A 21,591-nucleotide genomic window follows, 5' to 3' on the forward strand; every position below is an offset into this window, starting at 1 on the left:
ATAAATAAATAAATAAATAAAATTTAAAAAGCTGTATCATTGAAAGCTCTGTTGTTTTTTTATTTTTTAAGACAAAAGATGTAAATGTATGAGTTGTTTTTTCTTAACCAAAAACCTCAGTATTCAGGTTTAGTTGCAGTGTTGGCACTTTGCAATAAATAAGTGGGTTTTGGGTTGCAGTTTGGACACTCGGTCTCTAACAAGGTTCGTCATCACTCCCCTATCCCAAAGGATGAGGCTGAGAACGGCTGGGAGAGTAAGAGGTGTGTGTGCAGCAGTGGAGAAGAGAGAAAGGAGAAGTGGGTGTGAGAAGGGTGCTGCGTGAAAAAGGTGAAAACCCGAGGTTCAAACACCAAGTCGGTTGGATGTTTGCTGTCTCCCCTGAGCGCTCCAAGGTTACACATTAACCCCGTGGGGCTGCCAGGCACCCAAGGCTCATTTGGTTTCTAAGCGAGAGCATGAAGAACTGGGTGAGTGGCTTCCCCCCTCTGCAGTTCCCTTGGCTTACAGGGCAGCTTTTCTGCCAACTGACTCCAGCCTGAGCCAGTGGCCACCAGCGACTGCCAGGCGCCTGGTCGTCCAGTGTCCCACGTGGGCGAGGCGGCAGCAGAGGATAAAACACCTCCTTGCCTTCCTTGCTTTTTTTTTTTTTTTTTTGGATACAGGGTCTCGCAGACGACGATCTTCTTGCCTCAACCTCGCAAGTGCTGGGATTACAGGCATGTGCCAAACCCAGCTCTTCACCCACTCTAAAATAGGGATGTTAACCCTTTGCTAATTAATGACCATCTTCCTCTTTAATACTAAGTTTTTATAGAGCTCTGGCAGAGCCGGTGGCGCCAGGAAGAGGCTGGAATTAAACTCACTTCTGAGTTGAGATCCTGAGATCCTAGCGGGTCAGACTAGCCCTAATCTTAACCTAACCCTAAACTCTGGGCAGAAGAGGTTTGTTGGTTGTTTCATTTCTCGTTGTGTGTTTTTGTTTTTTTAGGACAGGGTCTCGCGATGTAGCCCAGGCTGGCCTCAAATTCCGCAATCCTGCCGCCTCAGCCTCCCAAGTGCTGCGATTACAGGCATCCATTACCACGCCGGGCTGGGCAGAAGTGTTGAACCTATCTCGGCCAAACAGCGTGCTTTGTGCTTTCCAGTCCTCCCAGACGCTTTCCAATTATTGGTCCGCACCCACTCCCACCTTCCCCTAGGGGAGGGGCTGATCCTCCAGCTGCTGCGTAGATGGGGTGACTGGGCGCTGAGCGCGCGACTAGCGCGGTGCTCAGTCTGCTCAGCCTGGAGATCGCGTCACGTCCTCCCCAGGTGAATCAATTTGCACAACTCGGGGTTTTCCCGGTCCCTCCCTAGGCAAACACGAAACTACCCGTTCTCTGTTCCACAGACTGAGAGCTGCTCTCAGTTCAGTTTGGTTGTTTCTTGCTTGCGTGCCAATGAGGATTTGCTTTTATCCTCCTGAAAGCGCGTCACTCGTGGGCAGCGGGAGGTCGATCCTCGCTTGTCTCTCCTTTTCGGCCTTCGGAAGCCAACGCTTGCAGGCAGGGTATACCTCGCCTCTATTAAGGTCCGCAAGAGCCGATCGGATCGAGCCAAGTGAAAAGCACCTGGTACCGTACTGAGCACTGCGGAATGCGTAAAGAAATGGGCGTTATCCTATTCCTGGGCCACACGTGGGGCAAGATCGTGAGGGAAAAGCGAATTCGTACCCGTGTTGTGGACACTGCAAGTCCACAAACACAGATGCCACGATAGTTGGAACTCACACAACTCCGCTAGCTCCGCCCAGCAAACATCTCACAACGTAGAGGGCGGGGCTCCTGAGTGGGCAGGTCCGCGCACGCGCCGCGCCGGAGGTTCCGGATGCGTATCTCTGAGAAATGAGATGGAGAAGTACGAGCGGATCCGAGTGGTGGGGAGAGGTGCCTTCGGGTGAGCCAGGGCTCTGAGGGAGGAACTGTTAGGGGGACAGGGAAAATAAACCCCTAACTGTGCCCGCGACTTTGCTGCCCAGCTAGCCCCGCCCCGAGGCGTGGCACCATTCTGAGAAGCCCCGCCCAGGCTTCCGGCCTAGGACCGGGAGCTGAGACTCCGCCCCCAAGGAGACCACGCCCCGTCAGCCTCCGCCCTCCAAGCTGTGTGAAGTTCCTTGTACTTTCCTCGAACAAATGTTGAGCGCCAGCTACAAAAGTCAGGCTCTGGGCCCTGGGTGTACAGTTATGACGAAATAGGTGTGGTTTGGGCCGAGGATTTAGCTCAGTGGTTCCACTGCCTGCGTTGCAACCTCAAGGACCTGAGTTCGATCCCCGGTACCAAAATAAATAAATAAATAAATAAGAAATAGGTGTGGTTCTTTCCCTTTCGGAGTTTAAACGATAGGAGAATAATACGATAAAGAAGACGTTGTTAAAGCAGTCATGAACGGTTATTAACAGTGAATACAACACCAGAGAGAATATCGGGGTAGTCAAGGAAGAATTTTCTGGGAGGTGATATCTAAAGCCAAGATTTGAGGAATTAAAACCAGCGGTGCGAAGGTGAAAGAACTTTTCAGGAAAAGGAAAAGCATTTGCGAAGGTCCTGGTGGGAAGGAATTCAGAGCATTCAAGAAACAAAAAGAGTAGTGTAGTTGGAATGTAGCAGGCTAGGTAAAGAACAGTTTTAAAATATGATTGTCGGGCCCGGGATTTAGCTCAGTGGTTTCACCGCCTGCTGCGCAAGCGCAAGGACCTAAGTTTGATCCCCGATGCCAAAAAAAATAAAATAAAATATGATTGTCACGGAGGGCAGGGACCAGATTATGGCCTTGTAAACTGAGGTAGAGGGGGTTGAGATTGGGATTGTTTGTGCTAGGGATTGAATCCAGGGCCCCACGCGTGATAAGCACCGGCTTTATTACTGATCTACACCCCCAGCCCTGAGAAGAGGGTTTGGGGTTTTTGTTTTTTGGTACCGGGGATCGAACTCGGGTCCTCGCGCTTTCGAGGCAGGCGGCAGAACCACTGAGCTAAATCCCTGGCCCTTGTTTTGTCTTTTGAGACAGGATCTCAATGTGAAGACCTGGCAGCCCTTAATTCACAATCCTGCCTCAGCCTCTCAAGTGCTGAGATAATAGGCTTGTGCTACTCCTGGCTTCAGGGAACAGTGTGGAAACAGAGGAATAGTCTTTTTTTTTTTTTTTTTGGTACCGGGGATCAAACTTGGGACCTTGCACTTGGCAAGGCAGGCGCTGGAACCACTGAGCTAAATCCCCTGCCCATGGAATAGTCTTTTCATGATTTGTTGGTTTTTGTTTTGTTTTCTGAAATGGTCTCCCTGTATGGTTTTGGCTAGTCTTGAACTCATAGCGATCCTCCTGCCTCATCCTTTGGAGTGCTGGAATTACAGGCATGTGCCACCAGGCCTAGCTGATTTGTATTGATTTTTTTTTTTTTTTTTTTTTTTGTACCAGGGATCGAACTTGGGACCTTTCGCTTTCGGTGCCAGAAATAACTGAGCTAAATCCCCAGCTCTGATTTGTATTGATTTAACAATGTTATTCTCAGGCATGGTGGTGTACACATATAATTTCACCACTTGGGAGGCTGAGGCAGGAAGATCACGAGTTCCAGGCTAACTTGGGCTACACAGCAAGACTTGTCTCAAAAAATAAAACAAAACAAAACAAAAAATCATTCTCAGAAGGAACTGTAGCTCACTAGTAAAGCACTTGTCTAACTTGCTTGAGGCCCTGGGTTCAATCCCCAACACCACAAAGAAAACAGAAACAAACAAAATGTCATTCTGGCTGCTGTGTCGAATTTAGATTTGAGGTTAAGAAGAGTAAAAGGGAGCATTTTCGAAGCTAATGCAATTTTAAAAGCAAGAAATCATGACTTGGGCAAGGGTAATAGAGTGCACAGAATTAGATGGGTTCACAATATTTTAGAGATAGAAACAAGAGTTGTTGATGTGCATAGTATAAGATGAAGAAAAGATTCTGGAATTATTTTAAATTATCCCCCCCAAGTGCAGGGGATTGAACCAAGGGCCTTGAACACGCTAGGCAAGCACTTAGTCTAAGTAGGCTACATACCCAGCACCCTCCCTATTCCTCCTAGTTTGAGCCCTGCCTAGGAAATTTAGAAATCTAATGAGACCCTATCTCAAATTAAAAAATAAAAGGGCCAGGGATTTAGCTCAGTAGTGCCGCACCTACCTTGAAAGAGCAAGGTCCTGAGTTTGATCCCCGGTACTGAAAAAAATAAATTAATTAATTAATTAATAAATAAATAACAAATAAATAAAAATGGGCTGGGGATGTAGCTCATTATGAAGGCCCTGAGTTCAATCCCCAGTTAACTAAAAGAACTTTATTTTGAGTTGATTAAAATTTAGGATGTTTGTGAGCCATTCAGGTGGAGATGCAAAACACAGTAGTTGGATATATCAATCTGGGGCTCAGAGGAGAGGTCTGAGTGGGAGATAAAAATTTAAAATTTAAACTGAGTGTGGTGGTGCACTCATGTAGTCCCAGCACTCAGGAGGCTGAGGCAGGAGGATTGCCAAGATTTCAAGGCCAGCCTGGGCTACATAGCAAGACCATGTCTCCAAAAAAAAAAAAATTTAAGACTTAGATGATAAATTCATAGTCTGTTGATTTACCAAATACCTATTTAGTTCCTACTGTGTGCAAAATACTGGGCTGTTATGGGGATATTATGGTGAACAAGAACAGTGTAGTACCTGCTTTTTTTTTTTTTAAGACAGGGTCTTCCTATGTAGTTCAGGCTGGTCTTGAACTTACTATGAAGCCCAGGGTGGCCTCAAACTCACAAGGATCCTTCTGCCTCAGCCTCCCAAGTGCTGGTATTATAGGCGTGTACCACCACATCCACCCAGCTAGTTCATGCCTTTATAGTCACTGACCACAGAGTTGAAATAAAATGCTAACATGAATGTCTCCTATTTCATTGAGCTTTTTTTTTTGGTACTGGGGATGGAACTCAGGTCCTTGTGCTTGCGAGGCTCATTGAGCATTTTCTATGTGCCAGGTACTGTGCTAAGTACCTTATAGGCATATGCTGATTTAATTCTCTTAACAATTCTATTTGCCAAGTGATGTACTATATCATATCTAAGACCAGATAACTAGTAAGAAAAGGAGCCAGGATTTGAACCTAGCCAGTTAATTCCAGAGCCTGTGATGAAACTCAGGTCTCATGTAGACCTTGTCACCAGTTCTCCCTGTTCCAAAGCTCAATGTTCTGTTTTGTTTGGTTTTCTGTTTGCTTGGTTTTATTTGAGACAGTGTCTTGCAATGTGACCCAGGTTGTTGAAATTGCAGTCCTACTGCCTCACCCTCTCAAGTGCAGACATTACAGGCCTGTGCCACAGGGCCTGGCCCAAGCTCAATGTTGCATGCACCTGGTTAGGTGACCTCCTAGCCTGGTTGTGCCCATTACCTTTTTCTAAGGAATAGCCAGTTGCTAGGTCTGCCCTGCCTTGTAAGTGGCTGGAGGCTCAGCTGATGGCTCTGCCGTACTTGTATCCTCAGGATTGTGCACCTGTGCCTGCGCAAGGCTGACCAGAAGCTGGTCATCATCAAACAGATCCCAGTGGAACAGATGACCAAGGAAGAACGGCAGGCAGCCCAGAATGAGTGCCAAGTGCTCAAGCTGCTCAACCACCCCAATGTCATTGAATACTATGAGAACTTCCTAGAGGACAAGGCTCTCATGATTGCCATGGAATATGCACCAGGTGGGCCAGCTTCCTTGCATCAACCTTGCTACAGGGCTCCCCACCCCTAGGACAAGCAGATGTGATCAGATGGTCTTCCTCCTTGAATGGGGTTGGCCAAGGGTCATGGGTTTAGAGTTCTGGCCCCAATTGCCCATTTGTGTGCCCCTGGCAGAGGCTTTCCCCTCTGTGGTCCCAGTGCCCTATTCCATAAAAGGACAGGTGTCCCAGGTGTGAAAAGACCTGGGTCTTTGTTTTGTTTTGGTTTTTTGAGACAGAGTCTCTCTCTGTAGTCCAGGCTGGTCTTGAACTTGGGGTGATCCAGTCCTCCTGCCTCAACCTCCCAAGTGCTGGGATTACAGGCATGTGCCACTATGTCTGGCAAAGACCTGGATCTTAAAACACACACACACACACGCACGCACGCACGCACACGCACGCACGCACGCGCGCGCCTGGATCTTGATTAGTTCCTTGGATCACAGGTGGCACCCTGGCTGAGTTCATCCAAAAGCGCTGCAATTCTCTGTTAGAGGAGGAGACCATCCTGCACTTCTTTGTGCAGATCCTGCTCGCGTTGCATCATGTGCACACCCACCTCATTCTGCACCGGGACCTCAAGACCCAGAATATCCTTCTTGACAAACACCGCATGGTTGTCAAGATTGGTGACTTTGGCATCTCCAAGATCCTTAGCAGCAAAAGCAAGGCCTACACGGTACCTGGACATGGAGGGTGCCTTAAGGGTGCTAGAGGTCTTGAGGGCCATGGCTTACTCCACATCTCTACCTGTCCCTCCCTGCCACTCCCCCACCCTGGCTCCTTGATCCCTTCTTGTGGGAACCCTTGGCCTGCTTTAAGGAAAAGCAGACCCCAGATAGGCCTCTGGCTGGACCCCCTGCCTCCGCTTTCCCTCGGGCTGTAATTCAGGCTTTGTTCCTGCAGGTGGTGGGTACTCCTTGCTACATCTCCCCTGAGCTATGTGAAGGCAAGCCTTATAACCAGAAGAGCGACATCTGGGCCCTGGGCTGTGTCCTGTATGAGCTGGCCAGTCTCAAGAGGGCTTTCGAGGCTGCAGTAAGTAGAAATATGTCTAAGGGAACAACTGGGAAATTTCCCTCTTTGCCCAGCAGCCCTCAGATCCAACCACTTCTTTGTTTCTTTGTGGATGAGGTGTCTCTCCTTCCTCAGACAGATGGATTAACCCCAGGGCAGGGCTGTGGCTCAAGCTCAGACTCAGACTCAGAGTTCCTCAGGGTGGAATCTGGACCCCCTCCCCCATTACATTGACGTTCCCTGAGGGCATGGTTGTGACTCTCCCATCAGATTAGGGGCACACACAAGAATGAGCCTTGAATTTTATCCATAGCCTGGGGTTTTAGAGGATGGAACTACAGACCATTTATCAGATTATAGATTTCAGAAAGCAAGGTTTCCATGGCCTACTTCCTGAAGGCAGGGCTCTTATCTCCTCCAGACCCACAGTGGGGGTGTGGGGGGTGGTGTGCACGTGCCCTTAGTAGTAGTGGTGGTAGTGGTGGTGGTGGTGGTGAGGCTGGAGCTAGGAAGTGCTACTCTGCCTAAGAGCCCAACTCAACCCCTGGCCACCACTCAACTTGGTGCCTCCACAGAACCTGCCAGCACTGGTACTAAAGATTATGAGTGGCACCTTTGCACCCATCTCTGACCGATACAGCCCTGAGCTGCGCCAGCTGGTCCTGAGTCTGCTGAGCCTGGAGCCTGCGCAGCGGCCACCACTGAGCCACATCATGGCACAGCCCCTCTGCATCAGGGCCCTCCTCAACCTCCACACCGACGTGGGCAGCATCCGAATGAGGAGGCCTGTGCAGGGGGAGGGGTTCTGGGTGGTGGGGGGCATACATACCCAGTGGGAGCATAGGAGGCCTGCCACAGGTCCTCCATTTCTGGGGAGTCCTTGTCCTGAGACCTCCATCTGTTCTGCAGGGCAGAGAAGTCCCTGGGCCCAGGACCACCTGTTGTACCTGGCAGCACAGGGAGTAGGAGCAGCAGTGCCCGCTGCAGGGGTAAGTTGGGACAGGCCACTGGAGCCCTGCAGACTCTCTACCATTTTCAGCAGTTTAATTGACCTCACACCCTCTATCAGGTATTCTCCGGGGACCTGTGAGGCCAGCCATCCCACCACCACTGTCATCAGTTTACGCATGGGGTGGTGGGCTCAGCACCCCTCTGCGGCTGCCAATGCTCAACACAGAGGTGATCCAGGTGGCTGTAGGGCGCACACAGAAGGCCGGCATCACACGCTCTGGGCGCCTCATCCTATGGGAGGTGAGTAGGTTGGCAGTGGGCCTGGACTAGGTGAGGGTAGGAGGCCCATGAGGAAAGTGGGAGATGCTGAGGTGCCACCCACTTTCCTTTTGCAGGCCCCACCTCTAGGATCAAGTGGAGGTGCCCTCCTCCCTGGGGCAGTGGAGCAGCCCCAGCCCCAGTTCTTCTCACGTTTCCTGGAGGGCCAGTCGGGCGTGACCATCAAGCACGTGGCCTGCGGGGACCTCTTCACGGCCTGCCTGACTGGTGAGCCTGTCAGAGGACTAAGGCCCCACAGAGCAGAGTACCTTATTGCAAATTGCCCAGTTAATGCTTCTATCTCCTAGTTACTGAATTATTGTTTCTATTTACTAGCTGTTGAGATTTTCTTAGCTACTGAGATTTTCTTATATCATCTCCTTTACCCTACCCAACAGGCTCAGCAAGGGAGTCATTGTATTATCCCCATTTGACAGAAAGGGAAACTACCACTCAGAGAGGCTGTCACTTGTCCCAAGTAACAGACTAGGAAGGGACCTATATCCTTTTCTTTCCTTTTACCCTAACTCTTTGTCTGTAGCCTCAACTTTATCTTACTCTCTTCCAACCCACAAGTGGACAAACTACCTGGAAAAACAGCCTGTGTCCTCTCCTTTCTCTTTCCTCACTGTCCTCCCCAGACCGAGGCATCATTATGACCTTTGGCAGCGGCAGCAATGGGTGCCTAGGCCATGGGAGCCTCACTGACATCAGCCAGGTGGGTGTCACATGTACCCTGGAAAAGGGAAGTGAGGGGATGGCAAGGAGGCCACATCAGACAGCTGATACCAGGCTGGGGGCCAGGGAGTTCCCAGCAACCACTGTCCTACTAGCTTATGGGCTGCACCTGCTCTAGACCACATCTGGGGAAGTACAGAAAGGCCAGGCTTCCAGTAGTTGTCCACCTGACAGTGTGTGCATGTGACTGGAGTGAGAGACACAGCTACCTGCTGAAAATTTGCAGCCTCTAACTTCCCCCGCTTCGAGGGATGCTAAGGCCAGGGGGCTGCCTCGACCCAGATCTCTTCCCAGTCTTTCCTGGCTTTCTCCCTTTCTCTAGCCCACCATTGTGGAGGCCCTGCTGGGCTATGAGATGGTGCAGGTGGCCTGTGGGGCCTCTCACGTGCTGGCCCTGTCCACAGAGCGAGAACTATTTGCTTGGGGCCGAGGAGATAGAGGTAAGCCCCCCCCCACACACAATATTGGAAATTGAACCCGGGACCTTTAGACTGAGCTACATCCACAACGCTTTTGCAATTTTTGAGACAGGGTCTTGCAGAGTTGCCAAGTTGCCCAGGCTGGGGTTGAACTTGCAATTCTCTGGCCTCAGCCTTCCAGAGTGCCGCGATTACAGGCTCCCCACCCCTGCCTCAGCCTCCAGGCTGTCTCCCAGCCTACTCAGACATGGTCGGTTCCCCTTTATACCCACCTTCCACCCCATGGCGCATTCTCCACCTAGGCTCTCAAATTGTATTCATTCATTCAGTGAACTTTCATTTTATACCCACTGTGTACTTACCCCACTCTGAGTGCTGAGATGGGATGAATAAGATGTGGCTGTCTTCAGGTGCTTGTGACTGACGTAATAGGGGAGTTTTCATTCATCCACAGCCTCGTCTCTTCTCTCTCTCTCCTTTCCTTTTCTCTCTTCCTTCCTTCTTTCTTCCCTCCTTCCTTCCCTCCCTCCCTCTCCCTCCTTCCCTGCTTCCTTCTCTCTTTGTTCTTTTCTTTCCTTTTCTTTTTTTTCTTTTCTTTCTTTCTGTGCTGGGAATCAAAACTGGGCCTAGCACAGGCTAAGCACATGCTCCACCACTGAGCTAAACCCCCAGTCCAACAGTATTTATTGAGCTCCTTTTTGGGGCGAGCATCAGGCTGGACACTGAAACTAGAGATGACAAAGATAGGTTCCTGTCCTCATAGAGGACTCAGTTTACAGCTAGGGACAGATGACTCACCTCCAGCATGTGAGCCGACCACACCAAGGTTTGGAGGTGTGGGAATTCAAGGAATAGCAGTGTCACCTAAAGTAGAGAGTGGTGGTATAGAACAGGGCTTTACTTTTATTTATTTTAAGTTTAATTTGGTTGTTTGGTTTTTTTTTGAGATAAGAGTCTCACTTTGAAGTCTGTGCTGGCCTTGAACTCACAGTGATCCTCCTGCCTCAGCCTCCTGAGTGCTGGGATTGCAGGTGCTCAACATCACGCCTGGCTGAAGAGGAGTTTAAAGGAGGATTGTTACTAGCAGAGAGGACTAGGAGAGGCATTCGAGGCTGAGGATAGCCTTTGCTTGTGCTGTTCAATCCTCAGTAGCTCTTCTCATTCTCATATCACCAACCCTAAAACTCAAACTAACATTATCCCGGTTTCTTCTTATAGGGAGGCTGGGACTAGGCACCAGGGAGTCTCATAGCTGCCCCCAACAGGTGCCCATGCCCCCAGGACAGGAAGCCCAATGGGTTGTATGTGGCATTGACTCTTCCATGATCCTCACTGTGCGTGGCCGAGCCCTGGCCTGTGGGAGCAACAGGTGAATAGGTGCACTGGGGTGATTAGTCTGCCCCCTCGCCTTCCTTGGCTCTAAGTGTTCCATTCCTCATTGCCTCCCTCCCACCAAGGACCAGAACCTAAGGGTGTGAGGGTGGGGTCTGACTCCAAGTGGTACAGATCATACCAGCCCCTGCCCAGATAGGTGGAGGCAGGACAGTCTATACAAACTGTCATTTGGATTTGGCTTCTGGCTCTGCCCTGAGGTTCAACAAGCTGGGTCTGGACCACTTCTCCCTGGGGGAGGAGGCTGATCCCCAGCAGCAAGTAGAGGAGGCTCTGAGCTTCACACCATTACGATCTGCACCCCTGGACCAGGAACCTTTGCTGATTGTGGACCTGGGCACTGCTCATTCAGCTGCTGTGACTGGTGAGTAGGACCTCAGCACAGAGGCCCACGGGGAACTCACCTGGCCTTTTTGGGACCTCTGTTGTAACTTCTTTCCTTCTCTTTTTTCTGTCCCCACAGCCTCAGGTGACTGCTACACTTTTGGCAGCAATCAGCATGGGCAGTTGGGGACCAATGCCCGCCGGGGCAGCCGGGCACCCTGTCAGGTCCAAGGCCTTGAGGGAATCAAGATGGCAATGGTGGCCTGTGGAGACGCCTTCACTGTAGCCATTGGGGCAGGTGAGGGTGGGTATGATGTCCACAGGGTGAGGCATGGGGCTGAGGAATTTATGCTGGGGCCACTGGACTTAGCACCCTTCTGTTGGAGCCAGTATGGCTGTCTGGTTGTACAGCTGCTTGCTTAGCTGTGCCGCCCCTCCACTTCCCTCCTTGGGATTCTCTCTGGCAGAGGGTGAAGTGTACTCTTGGGGCAAAGGGGCCCGAGGTCGACTGGGAAGGAGGGATGAGGATGCTGGACTCCCTCGGCCAGTGCAGCTGGATGAGATGCACCCTTACACAGTGACTTCTGTATCTTGTTGCCATGGAAACACTCTTCTGGCTGTGCGCTGTGAGTTCCCTTTTTCCACCTTACCCACAAAAGGGTTAATCCAGTTGCCTTCTGGTCCCCACCCCATCCCTAGCAGTGATAGCTCAAATCACCAAAAGCATCCTCAGCCCTCAGATGAATGAAAGCAGAAGCAGCAGGGTAAAACTTGAGCTTCCTGCTTGGGTGGGCAGGGGTGGATTTCTTGGGCCACATTTAAGGGCTGCCTCCACTGCTCCCCAGGGCTCACATGCATTCTATTCTTACTGTCTAGGTCCACTGCACGCTTGATAGATGGGGTCCAGACATCAGGTCCCAGTGGGAGTGGAGTGGGTGATGCTTGCTGGAGATGCTGCCCTCTGGGAGGCTGCAGGGGTTCTCTTTGATGCTTTTCCAGCTATCACAGATGAGCCAGTCCCCCCCGAGGCACCAGGATGCACCTCTGAACCACCCTGATATAGTAATTCTTCTCTTCCTAAGTGTTCTGAAGAAGTGCCTCAGCACTTTGGAATGGTGGGGATGGGCTGGTGAAACTACTCTGCTTTTCGCCCTGGATGGGGAAATCTCAACCACTCTGGTTTCCCTGCCCCTCTTTACCCTGCTTACTCATTCTTCCCTTATGCAGTGTCCCCAAGTACAGCCTGGCTGGAGTTGGCATTTAAGACTTAGAACACCTTTGGCAGATGGTCTTTACAGCCTTGCTAAAAGAGGCATCTGTGGCTTCACCCAGTTCCTGTCCTGTGTCTGGCCAGTTAGAAAATGTCCTGGCCAGTTAGTTTATGTCCCCTAAAAGGGGTTGATGGCCTATGATCTCAGCTATTACTGTATGCTCCATTGCTGAGGCAGGAGGATCACAAGTTAAAGTCTAGCCTGGGCAGCTTAGTGAGACCTTGTCTCAAAAAAAATTTTGTCACCAATGGGAGATCTGCACCATGCTTCAGAGCAGGGCAAGTCAAGGCCTGCCTGTACAGGCCATTAGTACTCCCTAGCCTTTGCATGGCCTGGGGCAGGGAGGTCCAAGGGATCCCATCACCCCCTTTATCCTGACCCAGGATTTGGATAGCCTCTGAGAACCTTCCTTCTCCTGCCAGTCTCGAAGTGGCTGCAGAGAGGATCCTTGTCTAGGTTGCCCAGACCCACGTTTGGGGTTAAGGTAGCTAGCAAGACCAGACCAGTTTTTCAGAGGATTGAAAGTAGCGCTAATAAAAAATAGCAACTGCACGCCTGGAATATGGTTCCTGGGGGGCGGGGGGGGATAAGGGTGGGGGTGGTAGTACAGGACTGGGCTGGGCTCTTTTGTGGTTGCAGGGCCTTGGCGCGGTGGAGGGAGGAATGTGGGCGCAGCCCGCGGCTGGGGCCGAGGTTCCTCTGGCCCAGTGCCCAGCCCGGCCTCCAAGTCCCAGCCGGGCTCTGGGATCTAGTTGCCAGGCTTCCGATACCTAGCACCTGGAAGCTGAGGCCCCTTGTCCCTGGGCGGCATGTGGCTCCTGAGACCAACCGAACTTTGGCCTCTGGAGAAGCAACGGTTTGTGGGGTTTGTGGGGCAGCCCAATACGCACTCACCCACTGCGCCCTCATCTCAGTGCCAGGGCCCGAAGCAATGGAGAGAAGCAGAAGAACCCTCTTGCTCCCCTATCTCGGCTAACCTCTATTTCCGGAAGTGGGCGAACACTACTCATTTTTGTGGCCTGGGGCGAATCTGATTGCCTTGGACCCAGAAGCTGAGTGCTCCCTGGGTGGGCGGGGTGCCCCGCAGGGCCGGCATTAGGACCGCGCGGGCGCGACTCCGCCTCTTCTTCCGGCGGGCAGGCTAGTGGGCCGAGCCCTGGCTGCGGCGGCCAGTCGGCGCCGCCCGGAGCCGAGCGCGGCCGGAGTACGGCGCGGGCTGTGGGGCCGCGAGTGTCCGGCCCCTCTCGCCCGTGCCTGCCCGCCATGCCTGGCTTCGACTATAAGTTCCTGGAGAAGCCCAAGCGGCGGCTCCTGTGCCCGCTGTGCGGGAAACCTATGCGCGAGCCCGTGCAGGTTTCGACCTGCGGCCACCGCTTCTGTGACACCTGCCTGCAAGAGTTTCTCAGGTGCGGCTCCGGGGCAGCGGGGGACGGCCAGTGTCGCCGAGGGAGGGCACTGCATGGGGAGGGGCTCAGGCCCAAGGCTCGCCAGGCCTTTGTTTTCGACACGGGCCCGTGACCTCAGGGGCGCCCACCGTGACGTCACGGGACGCCGGTGACGTCAGGCCCCGGGGAGGACCCCGCTCCCTCACAGTGGGGTCCCGGGTTCCATCTGCCCAGCGCTAAGTAGGCGGAACTCCGTGCCTCTCCGCGGGGCAGGGGTAAGATGCCCGTTCCGACCCGAGGTCGGCCCTTCCCCCTCACCTGAGAGCCAGGGCGCCCTCACCCTTGAACTGTGACCCTTCAGGGAAGAGAAGAACGAAACCTTCTCCCCGGAGCTGCACGTTAAGCATCTGGAGTTTTCATCCACCGACCTCTTGTGATTCTTCGTAAGGCTCAGAAAACGGCCGTTATTCTCCCATTTCCCAGATGATGAAACGAGAGTCAGAGAAAGGCTGCGACTTGCCCAGGATCATACAGTTGAAGGCTTAACTGGGATTCAAGTCCCGGCTGCTTAGAGTCACACAATAGAGAGAGGGCTGTTACGTTACAATGCTCTCCTTAAGCGGGAATCCCTTGGGCGTCTCTCCCCTTTCCCGGGGATATGGAGTACGGGGAGGGCCCGGTGGTAAAGACAGCGTTAAGGAGGGGGTGACACCTGGGTTGCTACTGGTGTCGGCTGGGGTCAGCAAGGCTTCTCAGGCCCGTTCTGGACTAAGGTCAGCCCTGCCTCTGGGACATCTATCAAGTTTCTGGGCGTCCCGTGCCGCCTTGAATCTCCCGCGCACTCTGGGAACTTCTCAGGCCGGGTTTGGGGAGGGAGGGGGAGTCCCCGCTCCTGGGAGGTCGTGGCCGCACAGCACCGGGGAAGCGGGGACAGCCGCTGTCCGGAGGCTCTTTGCCGTGCTGAGAGGCCCGGGCAGGGAGAGCACGGCCATGGCTCCTGCTTGAGTGCTCCCTCCCTTTGGCCCTCCGCAGCCCCTGGCTGGCGGAAATCTCATCAGGTTCTTTGTTTTCTGTCCCCGAAGCCGCCCCACTCTTGCCCTCACACATGCTCCTGCTCAAGCTGCTGTGCTGCCCCCTCCTCCTCCTCCTTTTCCCCCTGTCTCCACGCTCCCTGCAGTGTACACACACACACACACACACACACACACACACACACACACGCGTGCGCGCGCGCATTGTCTCTGCTGTCCTTCCAGCCCCCTCTGGTTTCCAGATGAGACCAGCTGAGCCAGCCCCCTCCAGCTGACCCACCCTTACTTACAGCCTAGGGAAGGAGGCGGGTGCTGTCAGGCCTTTTCCCTCCTCAGCCCCCTTTGCTGCTTCTGCCCCTCCCCCCCGGAAATCCCCTCTTCCTCTCTCAGCCCCTCCCCCAGCCTGTCTTCTCCCCTGGGCCTGGGCCTCCACTGCACAGCCTGGAGCAGCTTCTGCCCTTGCTGTGCCTCTCCCCTTTCCCCAGCTCTGGAGCACTCCTTCGGACACCTCTGAAGGAAGAGGTGTTTGGGCCAGCACTGCCCCTCACTATCACAACTATCCTACAAGCTAGGTTGGCCATACCTCTGGCAAACCTTTGTCCTGGCTGGGCCCCAGGCTGCAAGGTAAGCTGCCTGAAGCCTAAGGACTTGTCTTAGACCCCTGCCTGTCTCCAAAACCACTAAGTCAGCACATTCCTGAAGCAGCCAAGTGGACCCCCTCCCTCTTGGCCTACCCTTCTTTCCCCACTCCTGCCAGGGCTATTACTCAGGTTGGGCCAGGAAGACTGCTTGCCTTGGGGGCACAGGCACATCCATCCCTTCAGTGCCTGGGCATGTATTGATCTTGGCATTGGTGGCATGGCCAGTGGTAGTAGGGTCAGGGAGGAGGTGGGTGGTGGAAATCATTTTGGACACCATGGACTGCCCAGGTCCTGGAAAATTCCTTCAAAACAGGGCTGCCTACAGCCTCTGCTTCCGCCTTGATGCCTGCCTACCTCCCACCCACCTGACTCAGACCTACCAGGAATGCCATGCCTGGGGGCCTTCAGTCCTGCTGGGTGAGCCCTTGCCCTGCCTGGGCCCTGCCCAGCATGTGTGACTGGTCCAGGCTGGAGTCAGCAGGTGCATGGTGGCTGGAGGAAGAATGCCACCGGCCTCCTTGGGTGCTAACAGCCAGGTGGAGATGGGTGGAGAAGGCAAGCAGCTGGCAGGGGCACAGGGTCACTAAGCTTCAGGAGCCTAGGGAACGGTAACTAGATCTTGGCCGTGCTTGCCTGTGCAGTGTGGATTGCTCCAGCCCCTTTTCTGTGTGCTGTGAGAGGTAGTAGAGTCCTGTGATGTGTTCTGTGTGGGGTAGTACAGCCATGTGACTTGTGGAATTACACAGACAAATCCGGGTGCTCCTTCACCTGTCAGCCTCTGCTCATGCTTTCACGTGTACATGGGGACATTCCAACCCTTCTCAGAGGCAGGTGGTCAGGACTTGGTGAGATGTAAATATAGTTCCAGGAATCTTGTCTTTCCTTCCCTTTCCTTTTGAAGACACACCCTCAAAGAGGAGGGAAGGAATGGCATAAGGTGGCCCCAAACTGACCTTTGCCCTTGTTCTTGGCCTGGCACCTTCCTGGGGGCTGGGCAGCCCTGGCACTTAATCTCAGCCCATCCCTACTCACCCTCCCCATCAGTTTTCAGTCCGGCCAGTGAAAAACACCCTGGGGGAGGGGGTAACTGGGCAGCTTGTTTCTTTCTCAGTCCAGCTGCTATCCTGGGGGAGGGGATGCCAGCTGCCACCTGTTGACCAAGTGCTGTTGGAGGCAGCTGTCTCTGCCTCTACTGAGCCCTGGACACCCTTTTCCTGGACAAGGCTGGGGTCTTCTCGGGCCCTGGAGTGGTTCCCCTCGTGCCTCTGCTTGCCCCTTTGTCTGCTGGGAACCGGTCTGGTGAGGGAGGGAGGCTGCCCTGTTTGAGGGGGTGGAGCCTGGGCTCTCCCCATAATGATGTGCCTTGACCATGCGTTCTCCCCTTTTCAGTGAAGGAGTCTTCAAATGCCCTGAGGACCAACTTCCTCTGGACTATGCCAAGGTGAGTCTACAGAATCCCAGGCAGGCTGTTGCCCTTTGTGGGACCTAGAGCTCCCTGCGGCCAGCCGGATCAGGGCCAATGTCAACCCAGAGTCTTGGGATTGTGTGCCCCCATAAAGGTAGCCTGTTCTCTCCCACTAGGCCAGTTTGCAAACGGAGGCCTATGTTTGCCCTAGAGGGCAGGCACAATGCCCAGCCTGTGGGGGTGCACAGAGCTGCTCTGTGCCCACAAGAAGTGTTCCCTCCCCTTCCGGTGGCAAATTGGACCTGTGGCTGAGGGCCAGGACCCCTCTGCCAGGGGGAAGGAAGTGGAATGGGGGGAACACTGGGACTAAGAAGGCTGATTTGGCTGCTTCTCCAAAGGGAGCATTGTCATGTACAGGCATGTTGGGGACTCATATCCAGATTCAAAGCAGACACCACCACCTGCTGTGCCCTTACTCCTTGGGCACAGAACAACAAATAGCCTGAGAGGCCTTTGCCTCAGAGAAGCCTTTACTGGCTCTAAGGTAGACCCAGCCCACATGAAGGTGGGAGCTGCAGCAGGCTCTGACTCTGGCCAGTTCCCCCATCCCTGCCCCCAGATCTATCCAGATCCAGAGCTGGAGGTCCAAGTATTAGGCCTGCCTATCCGCTGCATCCACAGTGAGGAGGGCTGCCGCTGGAGCGGGCCACTTCGACATCTACAGGTGAGGCTCTGATGTGGTTGATGTGGAAGGGCTGGGGCTACCCATCCCTTGGCAGGCAGGCACTGACTGCAGCCCTTCCCACTAGGGCCACCTGAATACCTGCAGCTTCAATGTAGTCCCCTGCCCCAATCGCTGCCCTACCAAGCTGAGTCGCCGTGATCTGCCTGCACACTTGCAGCACGACTGCCCCAAGCGGCGCCTCAAGTGCGAGTTCTGTGGCTGTGACTTCAGTGGGGAGGCCTATGAGGTGGGTAGGGCCTGGCTGATGGTGAAGGAGGATGGGGCACCTGATAACCCAGGCATTCCTTAGCTCAGATCCCCTGGCATTTCCACAGACCCATGAGGGCATGTGCCCTCAAGAGAGTGTGTACTGTGAGAACAAGTGTGGTGCCCGCATGATGCGAAGACTGCTGGCCCAGCATGCCACCTCTGAGTGCCCTAAGCGTACCCAGGCTTGCACCTACTGTACCAAGGAGTTTGTCTTTGACACCATCCAGGTGAGGCCTTTTCTGAGCTGTGGGCTGTGGGGCAGGTGACAGAATTAGGCTATTGATTGCTGCCTCTGCCTCTGTGGTCCCAGAGCCACCAGTACCAGTGCCCAAGGCTGCCTGTGCCCTGTCCCAACCAGTGTGGTGTGGGTACTGTGGCTCGGGAGGATCTACCAGGCCATCTGAAGGACAGCTGTAGCACTGCCTTGGTGCTGTGCCCATTCAAAGACTCCGGCTGCAAGCACAGGGTGAGATGCCCCCTTTCTTTTCTATGAGCCCCTTAAGCCCTGGAAGCTCTAGATCAGTGATGGTGTACCTATGGCACACATGCTGCAGTAAGCTGTTTGTTATCATTGAAAACGCTAAAAGACTTCCCATCGCTGTCCTAGATGGCGGCTAGCTTTCCTTGGTGTGACCCAGGTTTTGGTGGTCCCTGTTGTGAATGCATTAGTTCTTCCCTCTCCTGGCCAGCTCCAGCTTCTTCCCAGCACCTCTGATGTCCTCATGCAGACTTGGGTGCATGCTACCCCATCCCCAGTCCTTTCCTGTCCTCTCCTGTACCCTGGACCTTACCCTTCTGGTAACTCTCCTTCTTTCCCCCATGGCCTGGGGCTTTGCCAACAGTGCCCTAAGCTTGCAATGGCACGGCACGTGGAGGACAGTGTGAAGCCACATCTGGCTATGATGTGTGCCCTGGTGAGCCGACAGAGGCAGGAGCTGCAGGAACTGAGGCGAGAGCTGGAGGAGCTATCTGTTGGCAGTGATGGGGTGCTCATCTGGAAGATTGGCAGCTATGGACGGCGGCTACAGGAGGCTAAGGCCAAACCTAACCTTGAGTGCTTCAGCCCAGCCTTCTACACACATAAGTATGGTTATAAGCTGCAAGTGTCTGCATTCCTCAATGGCAATGGCAGTGGCGAGGGCACACATCTCTCACTCTACATTCGTGTGCTGCCAGGTGCCTTTGACAATCTCCTTGAGTGGCCCTTTGCCCGCCGTGTCACCTTCTCCCTGCTGGATCAGAGTGACCCTGGGCTGGCTAAGCCACAACATGTCACTGAGACCTTCCACCCTGACCCAAACTGGAAGAATTTCCAAAAGCCGGGCACTTGGCGAGGTTCCCTGGATGAGAGTTCTCTGGGCTTTGGATATCCCAAGTTCATCTCCCACCAGGACATCCGAAAGCGAAACTATGTGCGAGATGATGCAGTATTCATCCGTGCCTCTGTTGAACTACCCCGGAAGATCCTCAGTTGAGTGCAGACCTGGCAGGCTCGAGGGGAGAGGGATGGGACGTGACCTGTCAGACACTGGCTGAACCTGGAAAGGGGGCCGGACCCCCTTTCAGCTGCTTTATGCTGCCTAGGTTCTGTTATCCCTTCATGCCCCCCTCCACTACCACCCTCAGGTCCCTCCAATTGGTGCTTCAGCCCTGGCCCCTGGGTGGAGCAGGTCTTGGGGTTATCAAGGGCTGGAAACAAGCAATCCCAGGGCCTGTCTCCCTTCCTGGGCAGAGCAGACATGCCTTGGTGCCGGCCATATCTTTCTCGGATGGAGGTACCTGCTCAGGTGCTATGTCCCAAGAGCCATAGGGGGGAGGAGTTGGGAAAGGGAGGGGTAGTAAAAACAATCTGTCTTGAAATTGATTTCTCTTCCCCTTTCCCCAGCTGTGTCCCCTCTGGTTATTTATTTCCCTAGTGCCAAGAGGGCACAGCAGGGGAAGCCTTGGTTTTTAATAAATCCTTAATTCTATTTATTAACTTGGTTCCAGCCTGTGTCATCTGGGTTGGTTGGGGCCATGGGAGGCTGGGCTCAACTGAAGGCAAAGGAGCAATGGGAGAGGTCTGCCAGTCTGGCCCAAGGATCCAGCTGCCCTGCTGGACCGCCATCTGGTGGACATTAGGAGAACTGTAGCAGGCCTCTTGTGGGAGTCATCTGCCACTGCCCTCTGGTGTTTAGATGAAGGAGGTGCATGGCTTGTATGTCTTTTATTAAGGCTGGAGTCCTGAGCTCACCCCACCAGACTTTGGTCAATACCTAGTATTCACTGCCCACCCCCACCCCTGCCCTTTTATCCCTGCTGTTCTCGGGACTGAACCCAAGGCTTTGCACATGCCAGCTAAGAAGTCTTACAGAGTCACAGTCCAGCCTTTTTAAATTATAAGACGGGGTCTTGATGTTGACGAGGTTGGCCTTGAACTTGCATTTCTCCTGCCTCAGCCTCCTCAGTAGCTGGGATTACAGGTGTGCACTCAGCTTCTCTGAATACTTAGTAAACACTGCTAAGCATTTTATGTGCAATATTTAATACAAGTGAAATACTTTTGCCATAATAAAGACTTTGTTTTGCTATGTAGTTCAGGCTGACCTCACTCATGGGGATCTTGCCTCAGCCTCCTACATGCTGGTATTATAGGTATGTGCCACCATAGCAGACAAAAGGACCTATCTTAAGCAGGCCTTAGTGGAGAGTTAATGAGACGATACATGTTCCTGATAGAATAAGTGTTTAATGAATGTTCATCTGTGAAGTCCAGCCCACAGCTAGGGACTACACTGAGTAAAGGGGCCTTCAAGATGTCCAAGGCACTTACGTAGGTTTTTCTCATCCGAATGTCAGGGTCTCGAATTGTAGTGCAGGCTGGCCTTGAACTCGGCGATCCTGCCTCTGCCTCCAAGTACTGGGATTGTAGGTATGTGACACCATGCTTGGCAGTCATTTACTTTTTGTACAGGGCTCAATGGGTACCTGTGATTACTTGCATTTTACCAATGAACTAGGAACAGAAATGTGAATTATCAGTGCTCCTTCAGCTATTTAAGGGTACGAGCTGGACTTTTTTTTTTCCTGGTGCTGAATATCCAACCAGTGCTTTGTACATGATACACATGTGCTCTACTGAGCTCCAACCCCAGGCTCTGGATTGTTTTAAATTCCAGCAGTCCCTAGAAGTGTAGCTTCCAATTTTGGCAATACATTTGGGTTTGCTTTGGCAAGTTACATAGTTACATGGTACATTACTATCCCCACTGATAAAATGAGTTCTGCTCATTTCCTAGATTTTGTTGTAGTGACTAAGTGAATTAATCAATAAAGTACCTTACTCTCTTGCCTCACCTCAAGAAGAGGCCCAATGTATGGAAATTACCTGTAAAGGTAAGTTCATGGGCAAATCTTTCCTTGCATACAGAGGGTGAGGTGAAAAGTCCTCTGTCAGATGACAGGAAAGGACTGAGCCAGAGCTAGCCAGCCTGTGGGGCTCTACAGTCTTCTCTTCAGAAGACCATGGGGTTCACCTCTCTAGGGCATAGGTCCCTCACCAAACCACTTTGGTACAGTGATGCCTGGAAATTGGCAGGGAAAACCATGGGTTCTAGCAGAGGAGCTACTTCTAGCAGGCAAGAGGCAAAACCACCTTTCCAGCATCTCAACGAGGCCTTGCAGTTGAACCCTTCTCAGCCAGCCTACTGGGCTTGGCCCTCGTTCCAGTGCTAGTCATACTTTGTGGAACTTGGGTCAGATTCTGCATCACTGTGAGCTGGATTCCCCAAACACCTACCTCACCCCAGGAATCACTGTCTACTCTGACCCTGAGCAGACTGCGAGTGTGACCTTAGAGGGCTTTCTTAGGGTAGCATAAGTAAAAGGCAAAGCACTTTAATAAATGGCCACCCACAAAAAAGGGGAGACTGAGGAGGGAAGAGTGCTTTGAACTCCACC

At 53.0% G+C, this 21,591-nt stretch overlaps 2 protein-coding genes across 10 annotated transcripts; both read left to right on the plus strand.

Moving 5' to 3' along the window:
* The first annotated feature begins 30 nt into the window (after positions 1-30).
* On the plus strand, positions 31-12,748 carry Nek8 (NIMA related kinase 8). Of its 3 annotated transcripts, none has more exons than XM_087191530.1 (15): positions 31-470; positions 992-1,938; positions 5,543-5,748; positions 6,213-6,445; positions 6,673-6,804; positions 7,359-7,567; positions 7,693-7,772; positions 7,853-8,034; positions 8,130-8,280; positions 8,694-8,770; positions 9,113-9,230; positions 10,428-10,578; positions 10,802-10,965; positions 11,065-11,223; positions 11,393-11,913. In XM_087191530.1, exons 2-15 carry the CDS (start codon positions 1,892-1,894, stop codon positions 11,671-11,673), a joined length of 2,190 nt encoding a protein of 729 aa, XP_087047656.1. In that variant the 5' UTR covers positions 31-470; positions 992-1,891; the 3' UTR covers positions 11,674-11,913. The 3 variants fall into 3 exon arrangements, with proteins under 3 accessions (XP_087047656.1, XP_004857068.1, XP_004857069.1); XM_004857012.4 differs by adding an exon at positions 11,925-12,748 and having other exon boundaries at positions 34-1,938; positions 11,393-11,551; XM_004857011.4 differs by having other exon boundaries at positions 31-1,938.
* A 604-nt stretch (positions 12,749-13,352) lies between these two features.
* Traf4 (TNF receptor associated factor 4) lies at positions 13,353-19,630 on the plus strand. 7 transcript variants are annotated; one of them, XM_087191537.1, is made up of 8 exons: positions 13,417-13,602; positions 13,943-14,354; positions 16,643-16,694; positions 17,257-17,382; positions 17,468-17,629; positions 17,718-17,879; positions 17,963-18,118; positions 18,495-19,630. In XM_087191537.1, exons 2-8 carry the CDS (start codon positions 14,188-14,190, stop codon positions 19,125-19,127), a joined length of 1,458 nt encoding a protein of 485 aa, XP_087047663.1. In that variant the 5' UTR covers positions 13,417-13,602; positions 13,943-14,187; the 3' UTR covers positions 19,128-19,630. The 7 variants fall into 7 exon arrangements, with proteins under 7 accessions (XP_004857071.1, XP_012932346.1, XP_087047663.1 ...); XM_004857014.3 differs by lacking the exon at positions 13,943-14,354 and having other exon boundaries at positions 13,353-13,602; positions 17,278-17,382; XM_013076892.3 differs by lacking the exon at positions 13,943-14,354 and having other exon boundaries at positions 13,354-13,602.
* The last annotated feature ends 1,961 nt before the right edge of the window (positions 19,631-21,591 follow it).

Source organism: Heterocephalus glaber, unplaced genomic scaffold (genome assembly GCF_053883595.1).
Source record: "Heterocephalus glaber isolate CG9 unplaced genomic scaffold, H.glaber_assembly_v1.0 deba00001564, whole genome shotgun sequence".
In the NCBI taxonomy this organism is placed as follows: domain Eukaryota; kingdom Metazoa; phylum Chordata; class Mammalia; order Rodentia; family Bathyergidae; genus Heterocephalus; species Heterocephalus glaber.